The 25,302-nt window shown below is 44.1% G+C and overlaps 1 protein-coding gene across 6 annotated transcripts in view; it reads right to left on the bottom strand.

Moving 5' to 3' along the window:
* ADCY7 (adenylate cyclase 7) overlaps window positions 1–25,302 on the bottom strand; it is an 85,426-nt gene that overhangs the window by 50,811 nt on the left and 9,313 nt on the right. For all 6 annotated transcript variants that reach the window (XR_014551166.1, XM_083625736.1, XM_083625734.1 and 3 more), the window contains exons 2-3: window positions 2,462–3,030; window positions 1,131–1,337 (exon numbers count right to left, since the gene is read on the bottom strand). Coding sequence is in view for 5 of the 6 variants with exons in the window: in XM_083625736.1 (XP_083481862.1) it covers window positions 1,131–1,337; window positions 2,462–2,632 (378 nt within the window). In the remaining variant the exon portion in view is untranslated. The remainder of the gene's footprint in view (window positions 1–1,130; window positions 1,338–2,461; window positions 3,031–25,302) is intronic.

Here is a 25,302-nt window from a genome sequence, read left to right as displayed (position 1 = left end):
TGCTAGGTTGGCAGGAGCAGGGACCGAGCAACGGGAGCTCATCCCGTTGCGGGGATTCGAACCGCCGACCTTCTGATCAGCAAGCCCTAGGCTCAGTGGTTTAGACCACAGCGCCACCCGCGTACAGGACAACAATCAATAAACTAGGACATAGCCCCAGCAAGACAGAGGTACAGATGAAGGGTACTTCATCTATCTGAGGAGTTAGCATTCTGGATAGGGTTGCATTCCATCCAGTTATTCTTCTGATCTAATGGGCAGTGTATTATAGGCCAAAGTATCTCACTGCACAGGGGGGATGGGGGCTTGCCTCCCCTCTTACCCCACCCTCCCATCTGCTCTCCAAAAATCCAGAGAGATGTCTCCTTTTACCACATCCAGGCATATACAGGAATGTTTTGTATATGCCCATTGCAGTCAACCAATCAAATCTTCCTACCTGCTCTTTTCCCTCCCTTTCTATCTCTAGTTTGATGAAACATTTCTCCAAGGCACACCCACATCTGTAACTCTCAATGGTGCCCCTAATTGCTCATAATCAAAGCAGCATTAATTTTGCAAATTGATGTCATAATTAAATGATTCCCCCCCCCCCACTGCAGGTGATTAGCCATGCCCATTTGCATAATGAGCAGTGTCTGGGGATATTCAGACAGCCCCAGATTTGAAGGCAGTTGTGTTTTGTTTTAAAACATGCATTTTTAAATGAGTGTATATAAACACAGCAGAAACACATCCCTTCCCAGAGCCAGTGGGCAGAATATTTGGACTTGGGCTAGAGAAACCCAGGTTGCAATCCCTGCTCACCCATGAGGCTCACTGGGTGACCTTTCATCAATGGCTAATGGGAGAGGTTAGATGAAGACATACCATATCTTTAAAAAGCACATTCAAAATACAGCCCCCACCCCAAGCACAGTCCTGGGAACTGTAATGTACCCCCTTCACAGAGTTACATTTCTCAGCACCCTTAACGAACTACAGTTTCCAGGACTCTTTGGGGGGAATGTGCTTTAAAGATATGGGGTGCATGCAGCCCAAGATTTTGGAGGAAGCCTGACCCTATTCAATGCCGTGAGCAGCTTGGAGGAAGGAGCAGATGACAGATCAATAGATAAAAATTAAAATACCTGTTCCCATGCAGCAAGTTGAGGAGTCTTCCCTGCGGCAAAAATAGAGACATATCCTATGGCCAGCAAGCAGATCCAAATCACAACAGCAAACAATTTCAGCCGACACCAAAAGAAGTATTCGAAGTAAACCAGAACATACATGACTATGAAAATTATGAGTGCTGTGCCGACTGTAATAAGGTAGGCAAGGTGATCTCCCGGTGGCTAAAAAATAAAACAAAAGTCACCAAAACACATACCACAGACTGTATGCATGTTCTCATTCTTCCATAGCACAATCTCCCAACAACCTAAACTTTTAAAGGCATGAGAACTTCATAAACTAAAGCACACTAGCAACACAAGAAGCTCCCTTTGTCTGACCTGGTATATCTGATCACCTACCCTAGAAGCACAGAACCCTCTCCGTATGTTGTTGGGACTACAATTCCCATCATTCCTGGTCACAAGGGAAGGAATTTGTTTCAGTTCAAGACTATGAAATTTGAACTTTCCAAAACAATATGCGAACCAAAACATACTTATCCTCCAAAATCCATACTTATCCAAATTCTGTGATCCAGTTATCCAGCCAACCAGTGTTTACAAATATATGCATATATAATAGGAAACCATGAGATAATGAAAGTATCAGTGCAAATAAAGTACAAAACTGCACTATTTTATAGAAAATTGCTTTCAAAAATGTGCACTTTAGTCAAAATTGCATATAAAAACGTGTCTATTAGGGCATAGTACACATTTAAATGCTGTTGAATTTTCATATGGATTTTTTTTTTTAATTGAAAAATTGCAAATTGCTTCAAAATGTGGAGAACTGAATTGAATATTGAAAAAAGGAGAAATTGGGAGATCCTTCCATTTCTGTTTTGCAACTTTTAAACTGGAAATCCTACTGGCTCTGTTAGTGCAGCTCAGAACCTATCCCCCACTGCCAGGGTAAAAGTATAACTCCTACTACAGCAACAAAACCTCACATTGTATAAATACTTCAAGTATTCACAACTTGGTATTCACAAGCAATCCCCACTGATAGTATTGTATTCTGGTAACAATTAGATTTAAGCCCAGTATTAGACTCTAAAGCTCCTTAGAAATGTGCAGCACCTTAGCAAATCCTCCCTCTCCCCCTGTGTACTGATCTCAGTTTTTCTAGGTGTTTTTGGCTGCTACGAATGAATGCACACTGACCTGAACTAGCACAACTGGAAAATGAAGCATCTGGTGCCCCTCTTGCTACAGATCCCTTTTATAACCCAGAGCAAATTACTTCGGGACTTCATTCCAGAGCCCGAAGAGCAAGAACAGAGGCATCTATATCTACTCACATGCTGGGTGAGGAGAACAACGATGAGGGTCGCACAATAGGCAATGACGATGAAGAGCAGGAAGAAGAGGAGGGGATGCTGTTGGCTTGAGTAGCGGTACTTCTCGTACAAAGGGTCTGTTATCTTGCAGCCTTCATTCTCGTTGAAGAAGTATTTGCCTTTCGCTGGCATCTTAATTCTGGCTGGGCCACGGTGGTGCCTCTCCCCCTCGCGATAGGCAAGGCAGGTCTGCACTGCTCCAAGTAGCCACCTCCAGTCAAGTAGCTGCTGGGTCTGCCTTGTTTGGCCACATCAGCAGACTCGCGCTCTGCGCTCGTATCTCTTCTTATAAGCATTAAGTCCTCCAGATCTCAGCATAAATTGGAAGAGAAGCACCCTCCTCCTCCTCCGCTCCCAAGCCATGTGCTACTCATCAACAGTTCCACACATGGTGTCCACCCCCCTTCTTCTTCCAGACTTGATTGCTATTTGTGTTGCGGATGGGAGGCTGCTTCTATTTCGCCGTGTTCATTCAAACATCTTGCACAAGCTGTCAGTTATTCCCTCAGATTACTGCTTTGTGGGGCAAACTGCAGAGGAAAGACAGAGAGAGATAGGGTTTTGTGCATTTTAAAAAATGTTTCAAGTATAGCAGGTGCGTCTTTGTCTAAGAAGAGTGCATGTTCCTCAGCCCCAATAAAGTAAATATTATTTAACAACAAGGGCAAAATACACACACCTTTCCTCCTCTCAGGATGAGTGAGTCACAACAACGATCCCTTTAAACATGATGCTCGTCTTATGGTAACAAAATACTGTAACATTGTTGTCAGCGAATGATTATTACTCAACCGTTTTTCTCCTGCAATATTCAGTATTGTAGTCCTTTTCATTCATCCTGCCATTATCCACCCCCACCCGCTCCAAGTACATTGTTAAAAGGTTCGTGGGAAATATTAGAGCAGCCTTGTATTTAACAAGTCACCCAGTAGTCACAGGCAACCAGCAATTCCATGCAGGCAAGGGATTAAGGACACAAGAAGAGCCCAACTGGATCAGGCCAGTGGCCCATCTAGTCCAGCATCCTGTTCTCACAGTGGCCAACCAGATGCCCATGGGAAACCCGTAAGCAGGACCCGAGCACAAGAGCCCTCTCCCCTCCTGTGGTTTCCAGCAACTGGTATTCAGAGGAAAGTTGGACCAAGGCAAGTAGGTAAGTAGGTAAGTGGAGGAAGAAACTGATCATTCCATCCCTCCTCCACTTGGTGACTATGCTGGCCAAGGAGAAGGATCAACCATGACAAGCAAATTGGTGGAAGAGGAATGCCCTCCACCAATTTGCTTGACTGAAGGCAAATGTTTTCACTAGCCAACTTAAGAAGCTTGTAGCCTGCATGCCCATGCTAGCTGTGGAACATACTTCTTTTCTTCCTCTGAAGCCAAAATGAAGAAGGGGGAAAACTTTGTGGTGAGTTCCAAGGCTGTATTAGAGATGTCACCTGGTTAAAGAAATTTTGGCTGATGAATCATGTGGTTTTAAGTCTATCCATTAATGTCTCTCTGTGTGTTGAAACAATAGTTTCGAATCAATGAAATAATTATTTTGGATGGTGTGTCACAGCAGACATAATCAACGAAAAGGCATTTATCCTGTGTTTAAGAGAGGGGAGGATGCCTCTTCTGAGATGGGGCTTTCCATCTGTAGCTTTTCTAGTGTGCTGTTCTTAAGTATTAGTATTTGGTAGAGAAAACTAATATGCACTGATTAAACTAAACTTAAATAACCGTTGAAGCCCTAGAAAGTACATTTTTTTTCTGACATTTCTATACTGTCCAGCCAACTGTGTCCCCACAACAGTTCACAATTTCATACTTTAACTATCCAGTTCTGTACTAGAAATTTAGGGGATGGACAGACTCTCTTCTATGGGATTAGGATTTAGTTCTAGGGCCCAATTCAAAGCACCCATGTTAGTGTTTATAGCGCTAAATGAATCAGGCCGTGAATACCTGAAAAACCACCTCCTTCCCTACAGACGTCCTCAGGTGCTAAGACTGGTAGAGGGGGCCCTCTTGCTAGTTCCTCTACCCTCAGAGGTCAGATAATGGCAGCCTGGGAGGGGGCATTCTCTGGTGGCCCCAAAGTTGTCCAAAGGCCTCACAGAGGCTGGTCTGGTACCTTCATTATACAAATTTCAGCGAACACTGAAAACACACTTCTTGACCCTGGCTTTTGAAATAATAATCATCATAATAATTTTATTATTTATACCCCATCCATCTGGCTGAGCTGCCCCAGCTACTTTGGGTGGCTTCCACCACATATAAAAACATAATAAAACATCAAACATTAAAAACTTCCCAATACAGGGATACATCCGAGATATTTAGGACCCACCTCATTTATGTGATTGCAGGTTGATTTAAACTGTTTCTAACATTGTGTTTTAATTGGTGTAATCAACCCTGGAACCTTAGAGTAAAGGCTGGGTAATTAATAGTAATAACAATGAGACATCTGATAGGATATTTCTAGTATTATTTCCATTTACATAGTGAGCGAACTGAGGTTTTCCTAAAGTTACCCTGCAGTTTGTAACAAACCATCCCTGTACGCAAAAGAGAGAGGCTGGTCCTACTGGGTCTTACTCCCGAGAAAGCATACACATGCACATGTAGCCTACAGCACTTTAAAATATTGAATCCAGTTCCTAGTCCACTAACAGTATTCTACTCTGATTGTAATTCTCTCCAGAATTAACATATATGTGCAGTTGACTCACAAGCCTAAAACCAGGATGGGTGGGGTTTCCCCCCCAACACAGCTGTACCAGGCATGAATAGCCAGACTTAAAAAAACCCCAAAATATAAAACCTGAAGCTGACGGATGCAAACACTGGGAACAAAATTACTTCCATGGCAACAGCAGCATTACATGAACAATGGACAATGAACAAATTACGGTTATCTAGTAATAACCAATGGCTTTCAAAAGTGGGTCAATATATGAAATCCAGTATCAGGAAAGACTTCCTATAGGAAGTAAGTGAACTATAGGGAGGGGGCAAGTGAAAAACGAGGGCTAAGCATGGCTTGGGAAGAACTTGAGGACTTGGTTTTGTAACTGCAGCTGCTTTGGTACAAAACACCCATCTCCATGGCACCCCTTGGCTCCAATTCAATAGGAAGAGAGCCCCAGAAGAAAACGGGTAAGCAAAACCAGATGTAGGCCAGTTATCTGCCAGTGATAAAATGGTTACTTAAAATATACAGGAGTACACAATGAGTCCTGCTGATGTTAGCAATGGTACCCAACAGGGCAAGTCCTAAAGGCTGAACCAATTGTTTTGAGGTTTAACTGGAAACAAAAGATCTTGGTCAGGACCCAGAAACCTAGTCTATGTGCACACAAAGATCTGGACAGTGGGGGTTTTGGCTCCCTCTTCCTCTCTGAATAATGAACTCTCATCCAGGAGTGCCCTTCAGATGTGGCTGGATTTCAACTCTCATCGCCCCTACCTAGAATGGTCAATGGTGTGTGATGGGAGCCCTGTTCCCCCTCCCAGAATGGTTTAACAATCCATCACAGGGAACTCTGAGAACTGTAGATCTGTGAAGGCAATAAGGGTCCCTTAAAAACTCTCAGCACCCTTAGTAGACTACAGCTTCTTTGGGGGAAGCCATGACTGCCTAAAGCGCTTTTCAAAGTGGGATGGTGTGGATGTGGCCATACACCTGGGATGTGTGTGGGGTCTCGGCATTAATCCTGGCATGTCTGGAGAAACAAATGAAGCTGTTGCAGGCAGAAGCACTTCCTGCTGTTCAGAGCTTCTTGACCTCAGACTATAGGAGCCCACACAACAGCTATTTATAACGAAGCAAGGATGAAGCAGCCTGTACAGGGAGGGAGTTACCCGACTTGGTGAAATGTTTTGACATTTGATTAAAGCAAAGCCTTACTGACCTTCAGCAATAAAAAAAAAAGCCTTGATCTTCTTACAATGCCTTGTTTTTAGTTACCCAAAGGCTCATTTATCAACACTAAATTGAAAAGATGAAAGTAAGAGGCCTCCTTTGCCTCCGTCTCTGGGAATAGCCTCCTCCGAGCCCCTTCACTCTTGACTCCTGCACCTGGGCACTCAAATAAGCAGTCCTACGATAGGCAAGGACAGATAATTAAGCAGACTGATTTCATACTTGAAAATAGGGGTGGGGAACCCTTTTTGGGCCCTGGTGGGAGAGATCTTTATCTTCTCCCCATCAGGCGAATGACAAGTGGGTGGTCCTACCCATCTGTCACAGTTGGCCAGTTGGGTGCAGGAGGAGACAGTGACCAAGCAGGACTGAACTCTCCACCCATCAGCTAAGCTTCTCAAGGGAAGTCTCAGAGGTGGAGTTCACACATGACAGTAAACCATGATTAGCAGCTTACCATGAGAACCAGTGAGGTGGGTGTAGCGGTTGGGAGCACTGGACTAGGACCTGGAAGCCCAGGGTTCAAGTCCCCACTCAGCCATGAAGTCCACTTGGTAACCTGGGGCTGTTCATCTCTTAGCCTAAGCTGCATCACAAGGCAGCTGTGTGAGGGTAAGATGGAAAAAGGAAGAAGCACATGCACTACCTTGAGCTTACTGGAGAAGACGTGAGATGTAAACGCAGTAAACAAATAATAAATAAAGTGAAGAAGGAGCAGGATGCCATGAAGCTTGGCTTAGTGTAACACCTGAACCAAGGCTGTGGCTTTGAGTTTCTCCCTAATGAGCCATGACCAGAAAGAAAGAACAAACCTTGGACTCGGGGTTGTACTTTTTCTTAACCCAGGGGACAAAACCCTCAGTAAAACCAATCGATCGATTTTCTTGCAATTAAATATACAACTATTCTTGCACCACAGGGAGCTGTCATATTTCAGTATGCCACTGGCCTTCTCAAGACAATTCGCCCCCACATGCCTCGTATATTTGTCAGACAAAATACAATACTCCACAAGTTTTAATTTGATTTCCAGCCCACATTTGAATCCATTTATCACACCAAATATTTTCCCCGATCGACATAACCAGCTTCTACACGACTCACGCTGAATTTGACCCTCTGTGGCCCTCTTACATAACCCTTGCAGAGTGCCCCCTTGCGGAATCACCTGTTTGTCACACACAGAACCTGTATCTTCAACACCAGGGGAAAAAACTTTGACTCAGTTTAAAACACAAGGCACATAAGGACACAAGATGAGCTCTGTAGCATCAGGCCAAAGGCCCATCTAGTCCAGCATTCTATTCTCACAGAGGCCAAGCAGATGCCCCAATGGGAAGGTCACAAGAAACAATGCTCTCCCCACTGTGATTCCCTGCAACTGGTATTCAGAGGCACAATGCTTCCGATAGTGGAGGTTGAACACAGCTATTGTGGCTAAAAGCTACTGTGAGCCTTATCCTCCATCCAAGTTGGTGGCCATCGCTACCTCTTGTGGGAGTGAGTTCCACAGTTTAACTGTGGAACCTCATCAGGGTCTTGGACAATAACTTTTCCCTTTGCAAGTGCCCAATGATTGCTTTAGGCACAGCTGGCTTTTGACTGCAAGGCTCTGGAACCCACAAAAAACACAGAATCTCTCCTGATCCAATAAGGAAGGACTGAATGAAGAAACAGATTTTCATTTACACAATGGGCACATACAGGAAATATGCAAAGATTGCTATGGGATGTTGAGGACTAAAAATAAATAAATGAAGTGTTGGTGCAGACACAGTAGCAGAGAAAAGCCAATCCAAATTTAACTGAAAGTAAAACAAAGAAAAGGAATTGTACTTTGCTAAGTTTAATCGTTCTCAGAAAAGCAGAAGCTAACAGCTCATCTTTGCAGTCTATGGAGTAGACAGCAGGTCATCACACTTTATGCCTTTTTGTATTCTTCAAATGCACTGTTGGTTTTCACAGGACTGGCAAAGCAGTGGTTCTACTTGTTTATAGGCAAAGGTTAATGCAGACCATAAAATTCTCATAAGAGGAGATCAAAAGGAAACACATCAGTCAAATGAAGAGATGTCCACAAATACATGATCTTCCTTCAGATTTTTGGCTAGCCATTAAATTTATTGTAAAGAATGTATGTATGTATTTATATAAAATATCCTTTTTGTTCCGTCAGCTGAAAATCTCAGAAATTAAATACTGGTTGGGTTCACTCTAAAGCTAATCCATGGTTTGTTAAAAAACCATGGGTTACCCCACAAACAAACCATGGCTTGTTTCTCCAAAATTTCTATTTAATTTTTCAACTACTGGTTACCTTGAACCTTTTCAGCTCTGTGAATGTCTGGTGTGGGATTGCTAAGCAAGCCATGGTTGAAGATGGGTGCTGGGTTTGTATGTAATGAAAAACCATAGCTAAAGAAAACCAAGGTTTGTAAGCAGTAAACAACCCATAGTTAAACTGATGGGCAGGATTCACAAATAACACCAAGCCATGGTTTAAAACCATGGATTTGTTTTGTGCATGAACCTCAGCATTATATCACCATAAAGGGTTTTGTTTTGTTTTAATGGATTGGGGATCCCCACCCACATTCCCAGGTGAGAAAGGAGGAGGAAAAGATGTGTAACTACTACAGAAAAATTAACCCGAGATGTTGATTCTCCATGCAACATTTCACATTGTCTGCCACTTTATTAGTAACCAGTAACTTTGGGAATTCATAATCACACACCTAACTACAAATTAGAGATATGTTGTTGTTGTTGTTGTTTAGTCGTGTCTGACTCATCATGACCCCATGGACCAGAGCACGCCAGGCACTTCTGTCTTCCACTGCCTCCCGCAATTTCGTCAAACTCATGCTGGTAGCTTCGAGAACACTATCCAACCATCTCGTCCTCTGTCTATGCAAGAGCATGCAGATTTCATCAAACAAGTTCTTAAACTCAACCAACAACCTTAATGTTCATTTGATTTGAGCAATTACCATAATAGCATCAGATAATGGCCAAGATTCAGAATTTAGTATGGAGACAAATTTCATTGCAATCTTAATGCTCAGCTTGCTGGCTGTAAGCTCCATTGAAGACACAGGGATCCTTTCTCTTGAGTGCTGCATAGGACTCTGTTGTTGTTGTTTAGTCGTTTAGTCGTGTCCGACTCTTCGTGGCCCCATGGACCAGAGCACGCCAGGCACTTCTGTCTTCCACTGCCTCCCGCAATTTCGTCAAACTCATGCTGGTAGCTTCGAGAACACTATCCAACCATCTCGTCCTCTGTCGTCCCCTTCTCCTTGTGCCCTCCATCTTTCCCAACATTAGGGTCTTTTCCAGGGAGTCTTCTCTTCTCATGAGGTGGCCAAAGTATTGGAGCCTCAGCTTCACAATCTGTCCTTCCAGTGAGCACTCAGGGCTGATTTCCTTAAGAATGGATAGGTTTGATCTTCTTGCAGTCCATGGGACTCTCAAGAGTCTCCTCCAGCACCATAATTCAAAAGCATCAATTCTTCGGCGATCAGCCTTCTTTATGGTCCATTAGAGATATATTACAAATCAGAGATATATTTCCACACAAAAAAGCAAGCACAAAGAACAAAAAAAATTAGAGAGCACACAACTAAATGTGTTGTATATTTCATAAGCAGCCATCATCCTGGCTTTTTGATTGGATTTGACTCATACAGCTTATTGCTGTCAAGACACCCAAGCATGGAGGAAGCAGGAGTAGGCAGTATCCATCAGAGTCGTGGCAGAGTGCAGCTCACAGCAGCATGCCCCAGGTTCAAATGGCCCAGGAACCACTCTATCTCCAAAGCAGCATGCTCCTGAACACCCATTGCTGGGAATTGCAGGTAAGGAGAGCGCTGTTGCACTCATGTCCTGCTTGTAGGCTTCCCACAGTTATCTGCTTGGCCACTGTGAGAACAGGATGCTAGACTAGATGGGCCTTTGGCCTGATCCAGCAGGGCTCTTCTCATGATTCTTGTGATCACTGGCCATTGTTGGCCTGCAATGACCTGGGGAGCACCCCATCAAAAACCAAACTATCAAGGTTCTATCGATCTACACGCAGCCAAGGTTGTTGGACGTAAGCTTCGCACCTCAAACGGAAAAACTGTTCAACCTACTAACTTCACAATTTGTTCCAGGCAAGAACATTACTTTCATAACAACGATTTTCATAAGCCAGCTAGCCCCAGGGTGCACTGAAGGCTATCGGACCAGTGTGGGAGTCAAATATAATTTGTGCCTTTCCAAGCTTAAGATACACAATTTGTTCATGATCACTAGGTTCCTCATTATGCCCCATGGATAGATTTTTTTTTTCTGCAGCCAAAGCTAACTTGCAACTGATCTTAACAACTGTTTAAATCAATAACCCCAATTATCCTTTTTAAGTTTCCAGTGACCTATTTTAAAATTCTACTTCTTTGCAAACAGTGTCCTCAAAAGTGAGGTAGCCTTTCATTACCTCTCATATTCTAGAATACAGGAAGCATATAAGGATACCAAAAAGCTTATTGTATGATGAAGGAGAAAAGTTGCCCTCTGAAAATTAGCCCCTGAATCAAGATGTTTAACAACACAGGCAAGCGACATGTCCGGCAGCTGCACGGGGCTACATTAGGGACTGCCAATCCTGAGGGATGTAATTTCCCCCCAGTAATCTGCAAAACAGAGAAATATAACATAAGGAAATTACACAAACTGGTGTCAAGCCAGTTAAGAAGCATATAAATTAATAAACTATAATAATAATAATAACAAAAGCTGGCAACCCCTGAAATAAAAGTATTGCTTACATGCTTTTCCTTGCCCATCTATGAGAAAGAGGACTTTAACTCGGGGGGGGGGGTCTGAAAGGGGCCAGGCTTCCACAGCACATAAACACCCTCCCAACACTGCCTCTGAGGTTCCTGACTTTAACCAGCATGCTATTGTGAGGAGGAACCTTTTGCACATTCTGCCCCGGGTGCTAAAATGACTTAAGATTGCCATCTTTCTATAAGATTATATCTGTTAGCTGACACCAGGTCAATACTTGCTGAATGTTCAGCAAACACTGGCTTATTTGCTTTAAACACTAGCATCTGGGGGCATTTATAGCAGATCTACCTTAATATGGATGACGGATAAGAGATCTGAGGACTCCTTTTACGGAACAGAAGTTTAGAAAGCCTCCCCTTTTTAGACATAGCTGAAAGAGATGTGGAGGTTTCTGTGAACTCAAGCAAAACAGAAACAACAAGCAGTTTGATGCTTGCTGACAGGGTGCTCCTCTGTCCCATTACCCCACCCTCACAAGAAACACTTCTTCCTGAAAGTACTATCGCCAGCAAGTCTGTATGCCCAACACTCGCCCTGCAAGTTAAATTCCACTATCCCGCATATTATATTTATGACATTGTTTATTCCACCCTTACTCCATCAGGGCAGCGGACATAGTTCCTCTCCCACACAACGAGGTCAGGCCAAGAGACATGTCACCCAGTGAATGTCATGGCTGTGGGCATGTGAGCCTGTGTTGCCCCAGGTCAAATGAGCCAGTTTAGTGTAGTGGTTAAGAGTGGTTGGACTAGGACCTGGGATTCCAGAGTTCAAATCTCCACTCAGCCATGAAGCTCACTTGCTGACTAGTAACTGCCTCTCAGCCAACCTCTACCTCACAGGGTTGCTGTGGGGATTAAATGTTGCTGTTGTTTAGTCGTTTAGTCGTGTCTGACTCTTCGTGACCCCATGGACCAGAGCACGCCAGGCACTTCTGTCTTCCACTGCCTCCCGCAGTTTGGTCAAACTCATGCTGGTAGCTTCAAGAACATTATCCAACCATCTCGTCCTCTGTCATCCCCTTCTCCTTGTGCCCTCCATCTTTCCCAACATCAGGGTCTTTTCCAGGGAGTAGGGGATTAAATAAGGCAGGGCATAACCATGTACACCACTCTGAGCTCCTTGGATGGGGTATAAATGCAACATAAATGATAACACTCCTGACAGTCCCTGCCACAGCCCCACTATGTGTTAGGCAAAGGCACTGTCGCCTTTAGCCTTCTTTCCCTAGCTGTAAAATGGGGACAGCAGTAATCTCTTTTACCAGATTGCTTTAATTCCCCTCCCCCAAAATGATAAGGATCCAAAGTGTTTTGCAGAATCGAAATGTTGTGCAGCTGAGAAAGGTAGCAGCTATAAATGGTACTAAGGCACTGTGGTAGAAGCTGCGTTCCGTAACAGCAAAGTGTCATTTGCAGGAAAAGCCAATTTGCTAATGCTCTGCCCCTTGCTGATTGCAAGTACTGTAAGGGAGTTAGGGGTGGGGAAGCAATATAAAAAGGGCCCATGCTTTCAAAGCAACTTTCCGACTTCAAAAAGCACACAAACCCCTCCTGCACACAGCAATAACCACAGGTATCTATTTCCGTGGCAACAGTTTACCCAGCCAATTTCATTCTGACTGGAGAACAGTTGACAAGTCTCACGACAAAGGCCCACACCCACTAGCTGCTACAGCCAGAGGTTGGTTTTTTCCATACTCAACAAAACCATTTACAGAGAACTGATGGCGCTCACATTCTGCCAAAATTAGATAATGCGTGCATGTACAGTAGGAACAGCCAGGCACAAAAATGCATTCATTTTTATTAATGCTGCAATCCTGTGCAGAATTACCTGAGAGTACATTCCATTAAACATAATGGAACTAACCTCCAGGTAAATATGCATAAGATGAGATTTCACATTAAAACTTGGCCGAATAAGTGGTGGGGGTTGGGAATTTATAACAGGCCCCTGATTTACCTTTCACCTTTCCATATGTCCATTTAATACAGCTTTCGATAAAATGAAGATTTTTTTTACCTACTCCTCTGGTTGTCTACGTAAAATTAAACTGTAATGAATCTCCCGTCCTGTGGCTTTCAAACAGGTGTTCCTGGAATCACCTGGATCCCTTGGAAGCTGAATGAGGTTTCCTTGGAAAGTAGGCATTGCCAAGCTTGCTTGATATTAGCTTCCCTGTCATTAGGAGCATTAAGTTTTATATGCTTGTTATCTGACTGCAACAAAGGAGTTTGGTGCTTCGGTAGAAAGGAATTAAGGGAGGAATTGCTCAAAGTTCCTTATTGGTCAAGCCAACCAGCCAGTTGTAATCATGACACTTTCACAGGAAATCAAATTTTGGGGTGCTAAAAGGAAGCTGTGTTTCTTGCTAAAAGCGACTAATCAGTATGTGGAACAAACAGTTGCAACCTTTGCACGAAAACCTGCTATGTAGAGGAAAGTATGTGGCTACAGTACTACTGCTGCAAATTGCCCTGGAGATTTGAAAACCTGAGAAATGCACCTTGATACAAGTTTATAATGTTTTGCACTGCATAAGTAATGCCTGTTATTTTAAGAATGTGTTTTAAAATGCTTTAATATATGCTTTTAATTTTATTTAATCCAATGAACCGTTTCGCTAATTATCAATTTTAAATAGCGAGTATTGTTCTGTTTTTTAAGGTAAATCCTTGTAATTGCTGCCATCTGGTTTAAATTTTGTAACTTTGCTTTGTGCTGCTGTGGTCTAAGCAATAATGTGATAAAAGTTAATTTAACTATTCCATTAGGAAAATTGATGGCAAATTGCTCAGAAAAGCCAGGAAATAGCTGAAAATAAAGCTCCTTGTGTTTGCTGAACTGAGGCAGCTGAGACAAAGATATGCCCCCTGTGGATGACGCAATCTAAAGAAACAACCAATCAAAAGTAACACAAGCAGATTGCAGGACAGCAAGTGGAAGGATAGAGAAAGCAAGAAAGTGCTATTTTTGAGCACCTAACAATAGGAAGATTGGCCTTGTATACTTGTATAAGGCAGCTATTTATTGATCTAGCTCAGGGTTTCCCAAACTTGGGTCTCCAGCTGTTTTTGGACTACAACTTCCATCATCCCCAGCTAGCAAGGCCAGTGGTCAGGTATGATGGGAACTGGAGTTCAAAAACAGCTGGAGACCCAAGTCTGGGAAACTCTGATCTAGCTTAATATTCCCTACACTGATTGGCAGCAGCTGTCCCAGGTTTCAGAGCCAAGAGTCTTCCCCATCACTACCTAGAGATGTCAGGGATTAAAACCGGGGCCTTCTGCATCCCAGACATGTACTCCACCCACAGAGCTAATGCCTGCTCCTCCAATGAGCAGCTAGCTGCGGAGTAGTGTTGGGAGTGTTTTATGACAAGGTTTCCGTTTACCTACTGAAGCCTAAATAAACTTGTCTAGTGCTCTGAGTAAACAAGTGTATGTCTAGCCAGTGGAAGATATACCCAGGAACACATGTAAAGCAGGGGGGTTCTGTGGCAAATGCTTAGCTGTAGATGTTGAGAGCAAATCCTGAAGTCTGCAAATGGGCCATTGGCCTGATCCAGCCAGCTCCTCTTAAGTTCTTATGTATGATTTGAACCAGAACTAGTGGGAATTTCTCTTATTTCAACCAGCATTCCCTCCTTCACAGTCTCAGGTTCCTCTTGCTTCCTACTCAAGCGGCATGCCCTGATGGTAAGCTTTATCAACAGATTAATGAATATAAACCTGCCAAAGGATAGCCAACATAAATTAGTTACTAAGGAGCTTGAGAAACTATCCAAAGAATTGGACTAGGACTCTCTCTCCCTTTTTCTATATATATACACATATTCACTTTAAAAAATGTTTTTAATTGTTGCATTTCAAGGGCAAACTGAACATAATAGCACTTGACATACATCCATGACCACACATGAGTAGCTCAGTCCTGCCCCCAGGCTACTGGCACATGTCTCTTTGTTGCTGTGCCTGCATCACAGAAGAAGTTGGAAGAAGGGGAGAAGGAGAATAGACCTATTTCAGTGTCAGTGGACTTCTATCTTTTTTTGCTGGGTCCACTGGGATTTATTTACAAGGGGCTGTATCCAGCGTTAATTCTACTCAGAGTAAAACCCACTGAAATGTGTAGACATTTTTCACTGAGGTCTACCAATTTCAATGGGCTGGACCAAGAGTAGGTCCAATGGTCAAGAAGGTGGTTTTTGCATGTGCTGCACAGGGAAATGAGGGGCAGGTATGGCTCCTCAACCTGGGAAGGTATCCTGTCTAAGAGAAGGAAAACTCTGGTGCTAAAACTTGGATGCCTTGAGGCTATGCATATTCATGAGATAGATTTGGGGAGTAAAACTCAAGGAAAAATCCATACCTGCTGGCTTGCAAGACATCTTCAGAAGAAGAAAGGGCTAAGGAGTAAATCCTGCACAAATCCAGAGTCCCTGAGAGAGTTGGGTGGCTTGTTGTACCCCTCCTTCAGGAAACTTCTGCAGCCAAGCTGGTGCCAAATGTATTGTTCTGCTTTGGACCACATCAGTGAGGCAGACAGGGGGGCATTGTTGTCTGGGCAGCCCAGGACCTCCATACGTCCTGCCCAAGCCTGCACCCCAGACAGGACACTTTGGTGCTGCTAACACAGCAAAAACAACATGGGAGGCAGCAGTTACAAGTTAATGGTCTCCGCAGCCACAGAAGCTGCCGTGGTTCTCCAGCAGTTTGACTTCACCCCCAAAGGTGCACTCTGTTGTTTGACTTCACCCTCAAAGGTGCACTCCATTGTCTTTCAAAAAAGACAAATGACAGCAGCAACAACTCCTCTGAGTATACCTTAGTTGGCTACAACTTGAAGTTTTTTATACCAGCTCTTGCAGATCTTCAAAGCAGTATATTAGTCTAAAAGTTCCCGTCCTCCAACAGAAGACTTCTTCCTCTGCTGGAAGGAAGGAACCTTTTGGATTGGTCTGACATGACAACACAATGTCACTCGAAACACACACACGAGTAGTGCTGCAAGACCCTTTTTAACATCTGACAAATCTAGAACTGAAGCAAAATTCATTATACAAACCGGGGAGTGGGTTTGTATAGCTCTGAAAGTTGGCATACAAATATCCAAAGAAATAATGCTTGACACAAAGAGACAGGAGAGAATATGGAGTAACTTCTGTCAAAGTTCATTTTATATATTAAAAAGATAGCAGCATTTCCTTCCTTTCTGCAATTGCAAACACAGACAAATGTTGCTTAGCAGAAAGTGCAGGAGAGGTTGCATCCAAGTAACAGGAGGAAGTGTAATTCAAAGTGCTTCCTTTCAAAACAGAAGCCACTACTAGATCTATGTAGAGATCTGCTCTCTCACCACACCTCCTTGTGAATTGCAACACTAATTCATTGCTTTTCTAAAAAGCAATTAGGTCGCTTAAGCAAATGCAGAAAGGAGGTTATTTCTTTTCTTGTCCCCTCCGTTAACTATGACGTATTGGCAGAAGCCGTGCCAGCTGTTACAAATGGATGTTGATTCAGTGATAAGGTAGGAAATTAAGGACAAACTTTCCATTCAGCACACATCGAAAGAGGAAACACCCAAGAGCCCACGGGCATCTAGACATAATTTTCTCCAAAGAACCATAGCTACCAAACTGCTTGGCCTGAATTAAGAGAGGCACATGTTAAGAAAAGAGGAACCATTACAAGGAAGTTGCTCAGGGCTGCTTCCTGTTGCAAGAAAATAATATACTCTTGGGCTGAAATGAATATTGCAGAGGGCAATTTGTCTGCTTCCATGGAGATGGGAGCACAATGGCCAGGTTGCACCAAGGAGATCCAAACTTAACATTAAGGCAAGTTTCCAAGCTACAGTTTGTCTGCAGAGAGTAAGAAATGCCCTGTCTTGTCCTAGATGTGTCCCAGGTTGCAGCAGATCTTTCACTTAATGAAAGATATCGTGGACACAGACAGCAGGAACATCCAAAGCCAGTCCAAGGTTCAATTCCACGCAAGCAGAGGTCCCAACAAAGGCTCAAGCAAGGGGCAGTCTGAGGTCCAGGTCAGCGGACAACCAAGATCAGGTACAAAACGTAATAGCTGGCAGCCAGGTTCAAGCTCCTTGTATTAATTTACAAAGCCCTGAACAACTTACATCCAGGGTACCGCAGGGACCGCCTGAAACCTCAGATCCCAGCTCAATCACTGAGATCATCTGCAGGAGCATCTTTGGTCCTTACCGAGGCTCATTTGACAACAAGAAACCAAGCCTTTACTGTCACTGGCTCAGCCCTGTAATGATGGGCAAATAGAGAAGCAGCGAGCGTCTTCAGTGCCAACTTTTTAAACACCTGCTGAAAACTTTTCTGTTTCGCCAGGCTTATGCAGGCAATCAATAATACATCTTTGGTTATCATGATTGCTAGTTTCAACTCTTTATATGTTTTTTTTTATTGTACAGTTTTATGCACAGTTGTTGTGAACCATTTTGATATTTCTTTATGAACTAGAATTTTTAAAAATAAATTAGTAAGATGTTGTTCCAGCAGCTCTCGTAGCTCACAAGCAACAGCCTTCTGCCCTCCCCCTAACACAGGCCCACCTGTATTCTGTTAAAAGTTTCGACAGAAGAGGGCCCTACTCCTGAAGGAGTCCTCTACTGCAATCAAGTGGTTATTCTGACAACGAGGGTCTCTCTAACCCAGGGGTCAGCAACCTTTTTTCAGCCATGGGCCGGTCCACTCTCCCTCAGACCATGTGGTGGGCCGGACTATATTTTGGAAGAAAAGAAAATGAACACATTCTACTCATGTAAAAACAGCAGACAGGCCCCACAAATAGCCCAGAGATGCATTTTAAATAAAAAGGGCAAATTCTACTCATGTAAAAACACGCTGATTCCCAGACCGTCTGCAGACTGGATTGAGAAGGCGATTGGGCCGCATCTGGCCCCCGGGCCTTAGGTTGCCTACCTCTGCTCTAGCCCATTCCAGAGAAGCAGGTAAAATTAACATGGTGACAATCATTACCCATCCTACTTCCCTTAAAACTACCGTATTTTTCGCTCTATAGGATGCACTTTTCCCCCTCCAAAAATTGAGGGGAAATGTGTGTGCGTCCTATGGAGCGAATGCAGGCTCCTTGGCTTCAGCGATAGCAACGCACAGCCTCTGAAGCGCAAAGGGAAAGCTCCCTCCACGCTCCAGACGCTACGCTTTGCTTTCACTGAAGCCTGGAGAGCGAGAGGGATCGGTGTGCACCGACCCCTCTTGCTCTCCAGGCTTCAGGGATAGCCGCGCGCAGCCTCTCCAGCAGGGAGAGGCTGCACGTGGCTATGGCTTCCTCTTTAGCCCTGCGCAGCCTCTCCCGGCAGGGAGAGGCTGCGCAGGGCTAAAGAGGAAGGCAAAACAGTGAGCGGGATCCATCCCGCTGGCTGCCTTGGCTTGTGCCATAGCCGCGCGCAACCCCTCCGGCAGGGAGAGGCTGCACGGGGCTATGGCTTCTTTAGCCCCGTGCAGCCTCTCCTGGCTGGAGAGGTTGCGCACAGCTAAAGAGGAAGCCAAGACAGTGCTGTCTTGGCTTGTGCCATAGCCGCGTGCAACCCTTCCGGAAGGGAGAGGTTGCGCGCAGCCTGTACACTGCTCTTTGGGGCTGGGGGGCGGGTTTAAGATTTTTTTCCTTGATTTCCCCCCCTAAAAACTAGGTGCGCCCTATGGAGCGAAAAATACGGTAATTTGGAGCTATTCCTCCTGAGGAAGGGCAGAAGAGCCCTGCATCTGCAACATGCAACAACTCAAATTCATTTAACTCATTGCACAGAAACAAGTACAACCACATTCCTAGCTAGACTTACTATTGAATATCTGTTGTCATGCTTAGAAAGAATGAATGGCGGGGAGGGGGGGTTAGCAATTGAACACCCAGGCTTTTAAGGTTTGATCATTACAGTCCAGGCAGTGCATATTGGACTGCTTATGTACACACTCAAGTTGCTTTTAAAGGGAGGGGGGAGAGATAACAAGGAAGTCACAGGGGTTTGCATTTCGTTTTGCCATGACCCTGGCCAGAATTGGATCCTGGTTTGCAATTCTGGTAAGGCGAGCAAATAGAAATCATAGCTCGCTGATTAAGATGGCAATGCTAGTAAAGATTCTCATCTAAAAGCTTGAGGAGCCACTACCGGTCAGTGTAGACAATACTAAGCTAGATAGACTAGTGGTCTGACACGGGTGGTGCTGTGGTCTAAACCACAGAGCCTAGGGCTTGCCGATCAGAAGGTTAGCAGTTCTAATCCCCGTGACGGGGTAAGCTCCCGTTATTCGGTCCCAGCTCCTGCCAACCTAGCAGTTCGAAAGCATGTCAAAGTGAAAGTAGATAAATAGGTACCACTGCAGCGGGAAGGTAAACGGCATTTCCGTGCGCTGCTCTGGTTCGCCAGAAGCGGCTTAGTCATACTGGCCACATGATCCGGAAGCTGTCTGCGGACAAACGCCGGCTCCCTCAGCCAGTAAAGCGAGATGAGCGCTGCAACCCCAGAGTCGTTCGCGACTGGGTGTCCCTTTACCTGACTCAGTATGAGGCAGCAACTTACATGTTCCTATAAATTAAATCTCAAAAGATCAGCCAGATATTGCATACCAAAAATAGATCTGAGCAGTCCTTCTTAAGTGAGCGAAGAAGCAAAACCACCTTTTGTCACCATCTGTCACAAGGCATGGAAGATAATTATTCCACCCCCGCCATCCAGAGATCTCCATGCATGATACAATGCATGTTGTCAACACAGTTCAACTACCATTGTTAAGATGCAAACTAGCACGTACCAGAGATAACATGTTCTCTCAGGGCCTGCGTAAGATATCTTTTGTAGGCCTTGGGTCCTGACATCTGCCTGACATCTCTGTGTCAGCCATGACGGCCCAATCCAGACCCAGGCAGTGAAGGAAAGACTCCATGGGGTGGGGTCGTTCTGACACAATGAAAGAGGATCAAAGGGGGTGTTTTGTGATTTGGCATATCTAAATCTGATTTGCTATGCGTATGGCCACGGCCGGCCCAAGACACTTGAGGCAAAACAAAATGGTGCACTTTTGCCCTTCAACTCCTCCTACTTTGCCCCCACCAGAGGTGACTGGAGGCGGCCCAAGGAAGCCCCGGTATGCTGAAGGTGGTGGAAGAGAAAAAAGGTGGCCAGAGAGGAACAAGCAGTGGCAGGCATGTTCCTCAGGGCCTTCAATCTGGTACCCCTCCTAGCTGTGCCCTGCTGCCGCTTTAGGCAACTGCCTCACTGAGGCTAATGTGCGGCCTGACCCTGCGTGTGATGCTTTTACAACAACACTGACCTCAAAGCGACTCACACTGTTCAGAAAAGCATCAAAAATTAGCAAATAGCCTTTAAATCAATATAACCACATCGAAACATACAACAGCATATAAGTAAGGCAAAGCCAAACAACTCAATGAACAATCCATGCCGTTCAAGGCAAACACGTAATACTGTAGTTTGAAAGCAATGTATCAGAAACAGCTGCTGACTACCAGCCGGACGCCAGCCGACATAGAGTCTTCGGGAAAGGGGCTTAACCACCCAGCACAGTCCCAGACAGCAGGTTCTTAGCCGAAAGGGAGGCAGGGGTGGTCTCACTCAGACCGGAACTGGAACACACACTCCACAGCAAAGCATCAAGAATTGTGTCTCAGCATGCCCTGTCTCTTTTTCTTTCTACCTCACCTGCAGTCCCAAAATGCCAGTTGCTGGAAACCATAGGAGGCGAAAGTGCTCTTGCTCTCGTATCCTGCTTCCATGTTTCCTGCAGGCATTGGGTTGGCCACTGCGAGAACAGGATGCTGGACTAGATGGGCGTTTGAACTGATCCAGCAGGCTCCTCTTATGGTGTATGCCAGGTGTGGGGAATCTGTGGCCCTCCAGATCTCCCTGAACTACAACTCCCATCAGCCTTAGCGAGCATGGCTGATGGGAGTTGTAGTTTGGGAACTTCTGGAGGGCCACAGATTCCCCACACCTGTTCAGTACCTTCTCTCTGCATGTGAAGCCAATTGGGAGAAATGGGCTCTGCCTCAGTACGGACATGTCATTTATTTCCTGTTTGCTCTTGGGGAAAGCTATATGTTTGCACTTAAGAGATTAGGGTTTTTATTGCTGTTTATATCGTGTGCAGTTATGAAAATGTTTAAGAAGCAACACAAGAGTTTGCCACTAAATAGGAGGTTTGTGGCCACCCCACCTGGACTCTCAGAACATGGTGTTGGGAGAAATCAAATTGACCAAAAGGAAGACATGACTGCCAATAGCACACAAATTACCGTATTTTTCACTCCATAAGACGCACCAGACCACAAGACGCACCTAGTTTTTGGAGGAGGAAAACAAGAAAAAAAATATTCTGAAACTCAGAAGCCAGAACAGCAAGAGGGATCGCTGCGCAGTGAAAGCAGCAATCCCACTTGCTGTTCTGGCTTCTGTGATAGCTGCGCAGCCTGCATTCGCTCCATAAGACACACACACACATTTCCCCTTACTTTTTAGGAGGGGAAAAGTGAGTCTTATAGAGCAAAAAATACGGTAAGCCTTCTTTGCAAAATAGAAGTGTAAGGGTGATATCCGATTAAGTCATACTCGAAACAGGCCCAATAAAATCAATGAAAAGGTTGCACACTGCAAAGAAACTTAGGAACTTGCCCTGTACTGAGTCAGATCCTTGGTCCATCTAGATCAGTATTATCAACACTGACTGGCAGCAGCTCTTCATGATGTTGGGCAGGGAATCCTTCCCAATGCTACATGGAGATCCTGGGGATTGTCCCTGGGGCCTTCTGCATGCAGAACAGATGCCAGCCCAAGCATGGCTAGTATTATGCCCAACCCTGTCGGATTTCATTTTGATTTTTAAATTGTCAGGGTTGGTACCTGCATTTGTCAGTTTTCCTCTGCCTTCCTCATGTCTTCTCCCTTTTGCATCATGTCAACAGGACTGTTAAACTAATTATTTTGGATCATACAACACCCTGAGTGCATTACCAAGTGAGCGGTGAAGAAATGTAGTTAACAGCTAAATAAATAAAAAGCAATGTAGTTTCCGTTTTCTCCTCTTGCCGAGATAGGTCTTGGCAAATCTTTTATCTTTTCTGTAACCTTGGCAAAAGCTTTTATCTTTTGTTGCCAAACAGCAGAATCATCTTATAAAATATGTTTGCCTAACCTACACGGATGGCAGCCAAGATAGGCTTAATCCTATGTTTAAAAAGAAATGCTTGGTGCTAGTTAGATAAAGCTGTTTAGCTTCAACCACCTTTGGACTTTGTTTAAATTTGGTTTATAGGCACAATCTGTGGCAAATGAAGGCAAGGTTAGCATAAAGTTGACCTGCCTGGAATTTGATACTGTCTTTTGTTTTCTCTTCCTTCCATTCCTCCCAAAAGCTTGAAAAACTGGCACTAGAGGGAAAAGTTTATTTCTACCAATCAGCCAGTGTGATGTAGTGGTTAGAGTGCTGGACTAGGACCTGAGAGACCAGGGTTCAAATCCCCACTCAGCCATGACCTTGGGCCAGTCACTCTCCTCCTAACCAGCCTCACAGGGTTACTGTGCAGATACAGTGCTTGGAACGAACTAGTTCAGTTTAACAAAGTTCACCAAATTAGTTCAAACAACTCCTGTAAGTGGTTCCCAGGCATATCGGCTGGCTGAACTGAACCTGAATTAAGTTCGTTTTGGGGTAGAACTCTGAATGTTTTCTAGTTCTTCAAGATCATTCTCTTCTTCTCCTTAATTTTTAATGCTTTAGACTCTTTGGGGCTTTAATCTTAAAGAACCTAATTGTTGGGGGAAATAAATTAAACGATGCACATTTCACTGCACATGCATTTTGATGTTTCTTAGTCTTCCTAAGTATAAATTATACTTCATTATGATGCTGACCTCTGGTAAGGATGATGAGCAAACTAGCCTTCGCCCCAACTTTGAAGCTGCTGGGAGCAAGCATTATCCCAGCTCCTTCATGGCAACCCCTGCCATTAATCCAGCTACAAAGCTGGGAGACAGGCTAAAGATGGTTTGAAAACTGTGTACACTATGAAAAACAGTTGCAGCATTTGGGACTTTTTATTTAAATAAAAGGAGAGTAAGAAGTGACATGATAGAAGTTTATAAAATTATGCAGTGAACAGAGGAGTTTTTTCTCCCTCTCTTATAACACTAGAATTCAAGGACATCCAGTGAAACTGAATGTTGGAAGATTCAAGCCAAATAAAAAGGAAGTCCGCCCTACAGCACATGAAATAAGCTTGCTAGTCCTTCAGGTGCCACAAGGCACTTTGGTTATTTTTGCTGCAAGAGATTAACATGGCTACCCCTCTGAGGAAACAAAACATGGTGTGCCCTATGGGGCCAGGATTATTCAGGGGCGTGCGCACACACGCACACACAAATATCCTAGGGTAGAACTACTAAATCGATCCCCCTTCGGTTGATCTTAACACCCAAGAGGGTCTGTAGGGAAGGAGGCTATATTTCAGATATTTGGGGCCTATGCTTTTAGGAACTAGCTGTGATTGTTATGAAGACATCTGTTGCCGTTCTGTGATGCTGGGTGACTCTTGTTATTTCCCATCTGTTTCCACCATTATGATGGCAGTGTGATTTGTTTCACTCCAAACAAACCACATTGTTAAGCCACGTTTCGATATTGGCTTACCAACTGTGGTTTGTTTGGAGTGAAACAAACCATGATCCCAGGGCGTGGACATAACATTAAGCTGGGGATCATGGGGTTTCCCCCTTATGCTAGGGGAGAAACAAAGTAGAAACTACCTCCACATTCATAGAAAACCATTAACTATGATTTATCATGATGGGCAAACAAGACCACTGTTTTGCTTTAGTTGTTTTACTGTATTTTTTTTTTGTAATTGATATTTTTGTTTCCATTTCTCCTTGTTTAGAAATAAACCCAAGGTGGGTAACAAAGAACTGTGTGGGTGTGGGTGAGTGGGTGTGTATTAAAAGAATAAACACACTTTCCATATTTCCTGTTGCCTTGATCCTCCATAACTAATTGCTCTGTTTTTTTCTAAGGAACACTTAAACATTGCAGTTATACATCTCCTTTAGAAAAAGTTGACCTTGTACACAATGCATTCTCCATAATCAAAGCTGGAAGGGAAACGGCTACAATGTTAGACACTCTTACTTGAGATTAAACATAACTGAACTCAAATAAGTATGCAAAGTTTGGGACTGCATGGTTACAACCTGCAGTGCATTTAATCTGCAGCAATACTTCCACTGATTTTAGTGAGTTGCTACTACAGCGGTACCTCGGGTTACAGATGCTTCAGGTTACAGACGCTTCAGGTTACAGACATCGCTAACCCAGAAATAGTACCTCGGTTTAAGAACTTTGCTTCAGGATGAGAACAGAAATTGTGCGGCAGTGGCACAGTGGCAGAGGGAGGCCCCATTAGCTAAAGTGGTACCTCAGGTTAAGAACAGTTTCAGGTTAAGAACAGGCCTCCAGAACGAATTAAGTTCTTAACCCGAGGTACCACTGTACAACGTTTTACCTCCCTAAGAAAAACAAGTTTATAAGACAGTTCATGCTTTCAGGTTTATTCTAATAAGGCAAAAAATCAGATACAATTTTCCAGGATGTCAAAATAAACCAACATATAATGAATGACTCCATGCCATAAGGCTTCCATATGCCACATTTAACAGACACAAAACCACGGTTATAACCCCCACCAATTTCCTAGCAATTCTTTCAATGATTTGAGTCAGACGTTTCTTTGGAATTCGTGCAAAATGTGCTAGGTACTCTATTACTCTTTTCTTCCCTGACGTACTCAGAAATCTATGCAAACCAAGGTGGTGGTGGGGGGGTCAACTGCTGAAGTTCACCAAATCTTCTCCTGGTTGTGAGGCATGTTGATGGTTTTAAGTGTCTAGACATTGTTGAAATAACTTTGGCATAGTTAGTATGTGAAAAATGCTGGAAGCAGGTATCTTTGGTGTCATGACTGCATTATAGTAGGAATTGGGAAGTGGAAAC

Source organism: Podarcis filfolensis, assembly GCF_964270895.1.
Source record: "Podarcis filfolensis genome assembly, chromosome: 8".
Classification (NCBI taxonomy): domain Eukaryota; kingdom Metazoa; phylum Chordata; class Lepidosauria; order Squamata; family Lacertidae; genus Podarcis; species Podarcis filfolensis.
The sequence above is the reverse complement of the archived record's forward strand: the minus strand, read 5'-3'. Positions and strand labels throughout refer to the sequence as shown.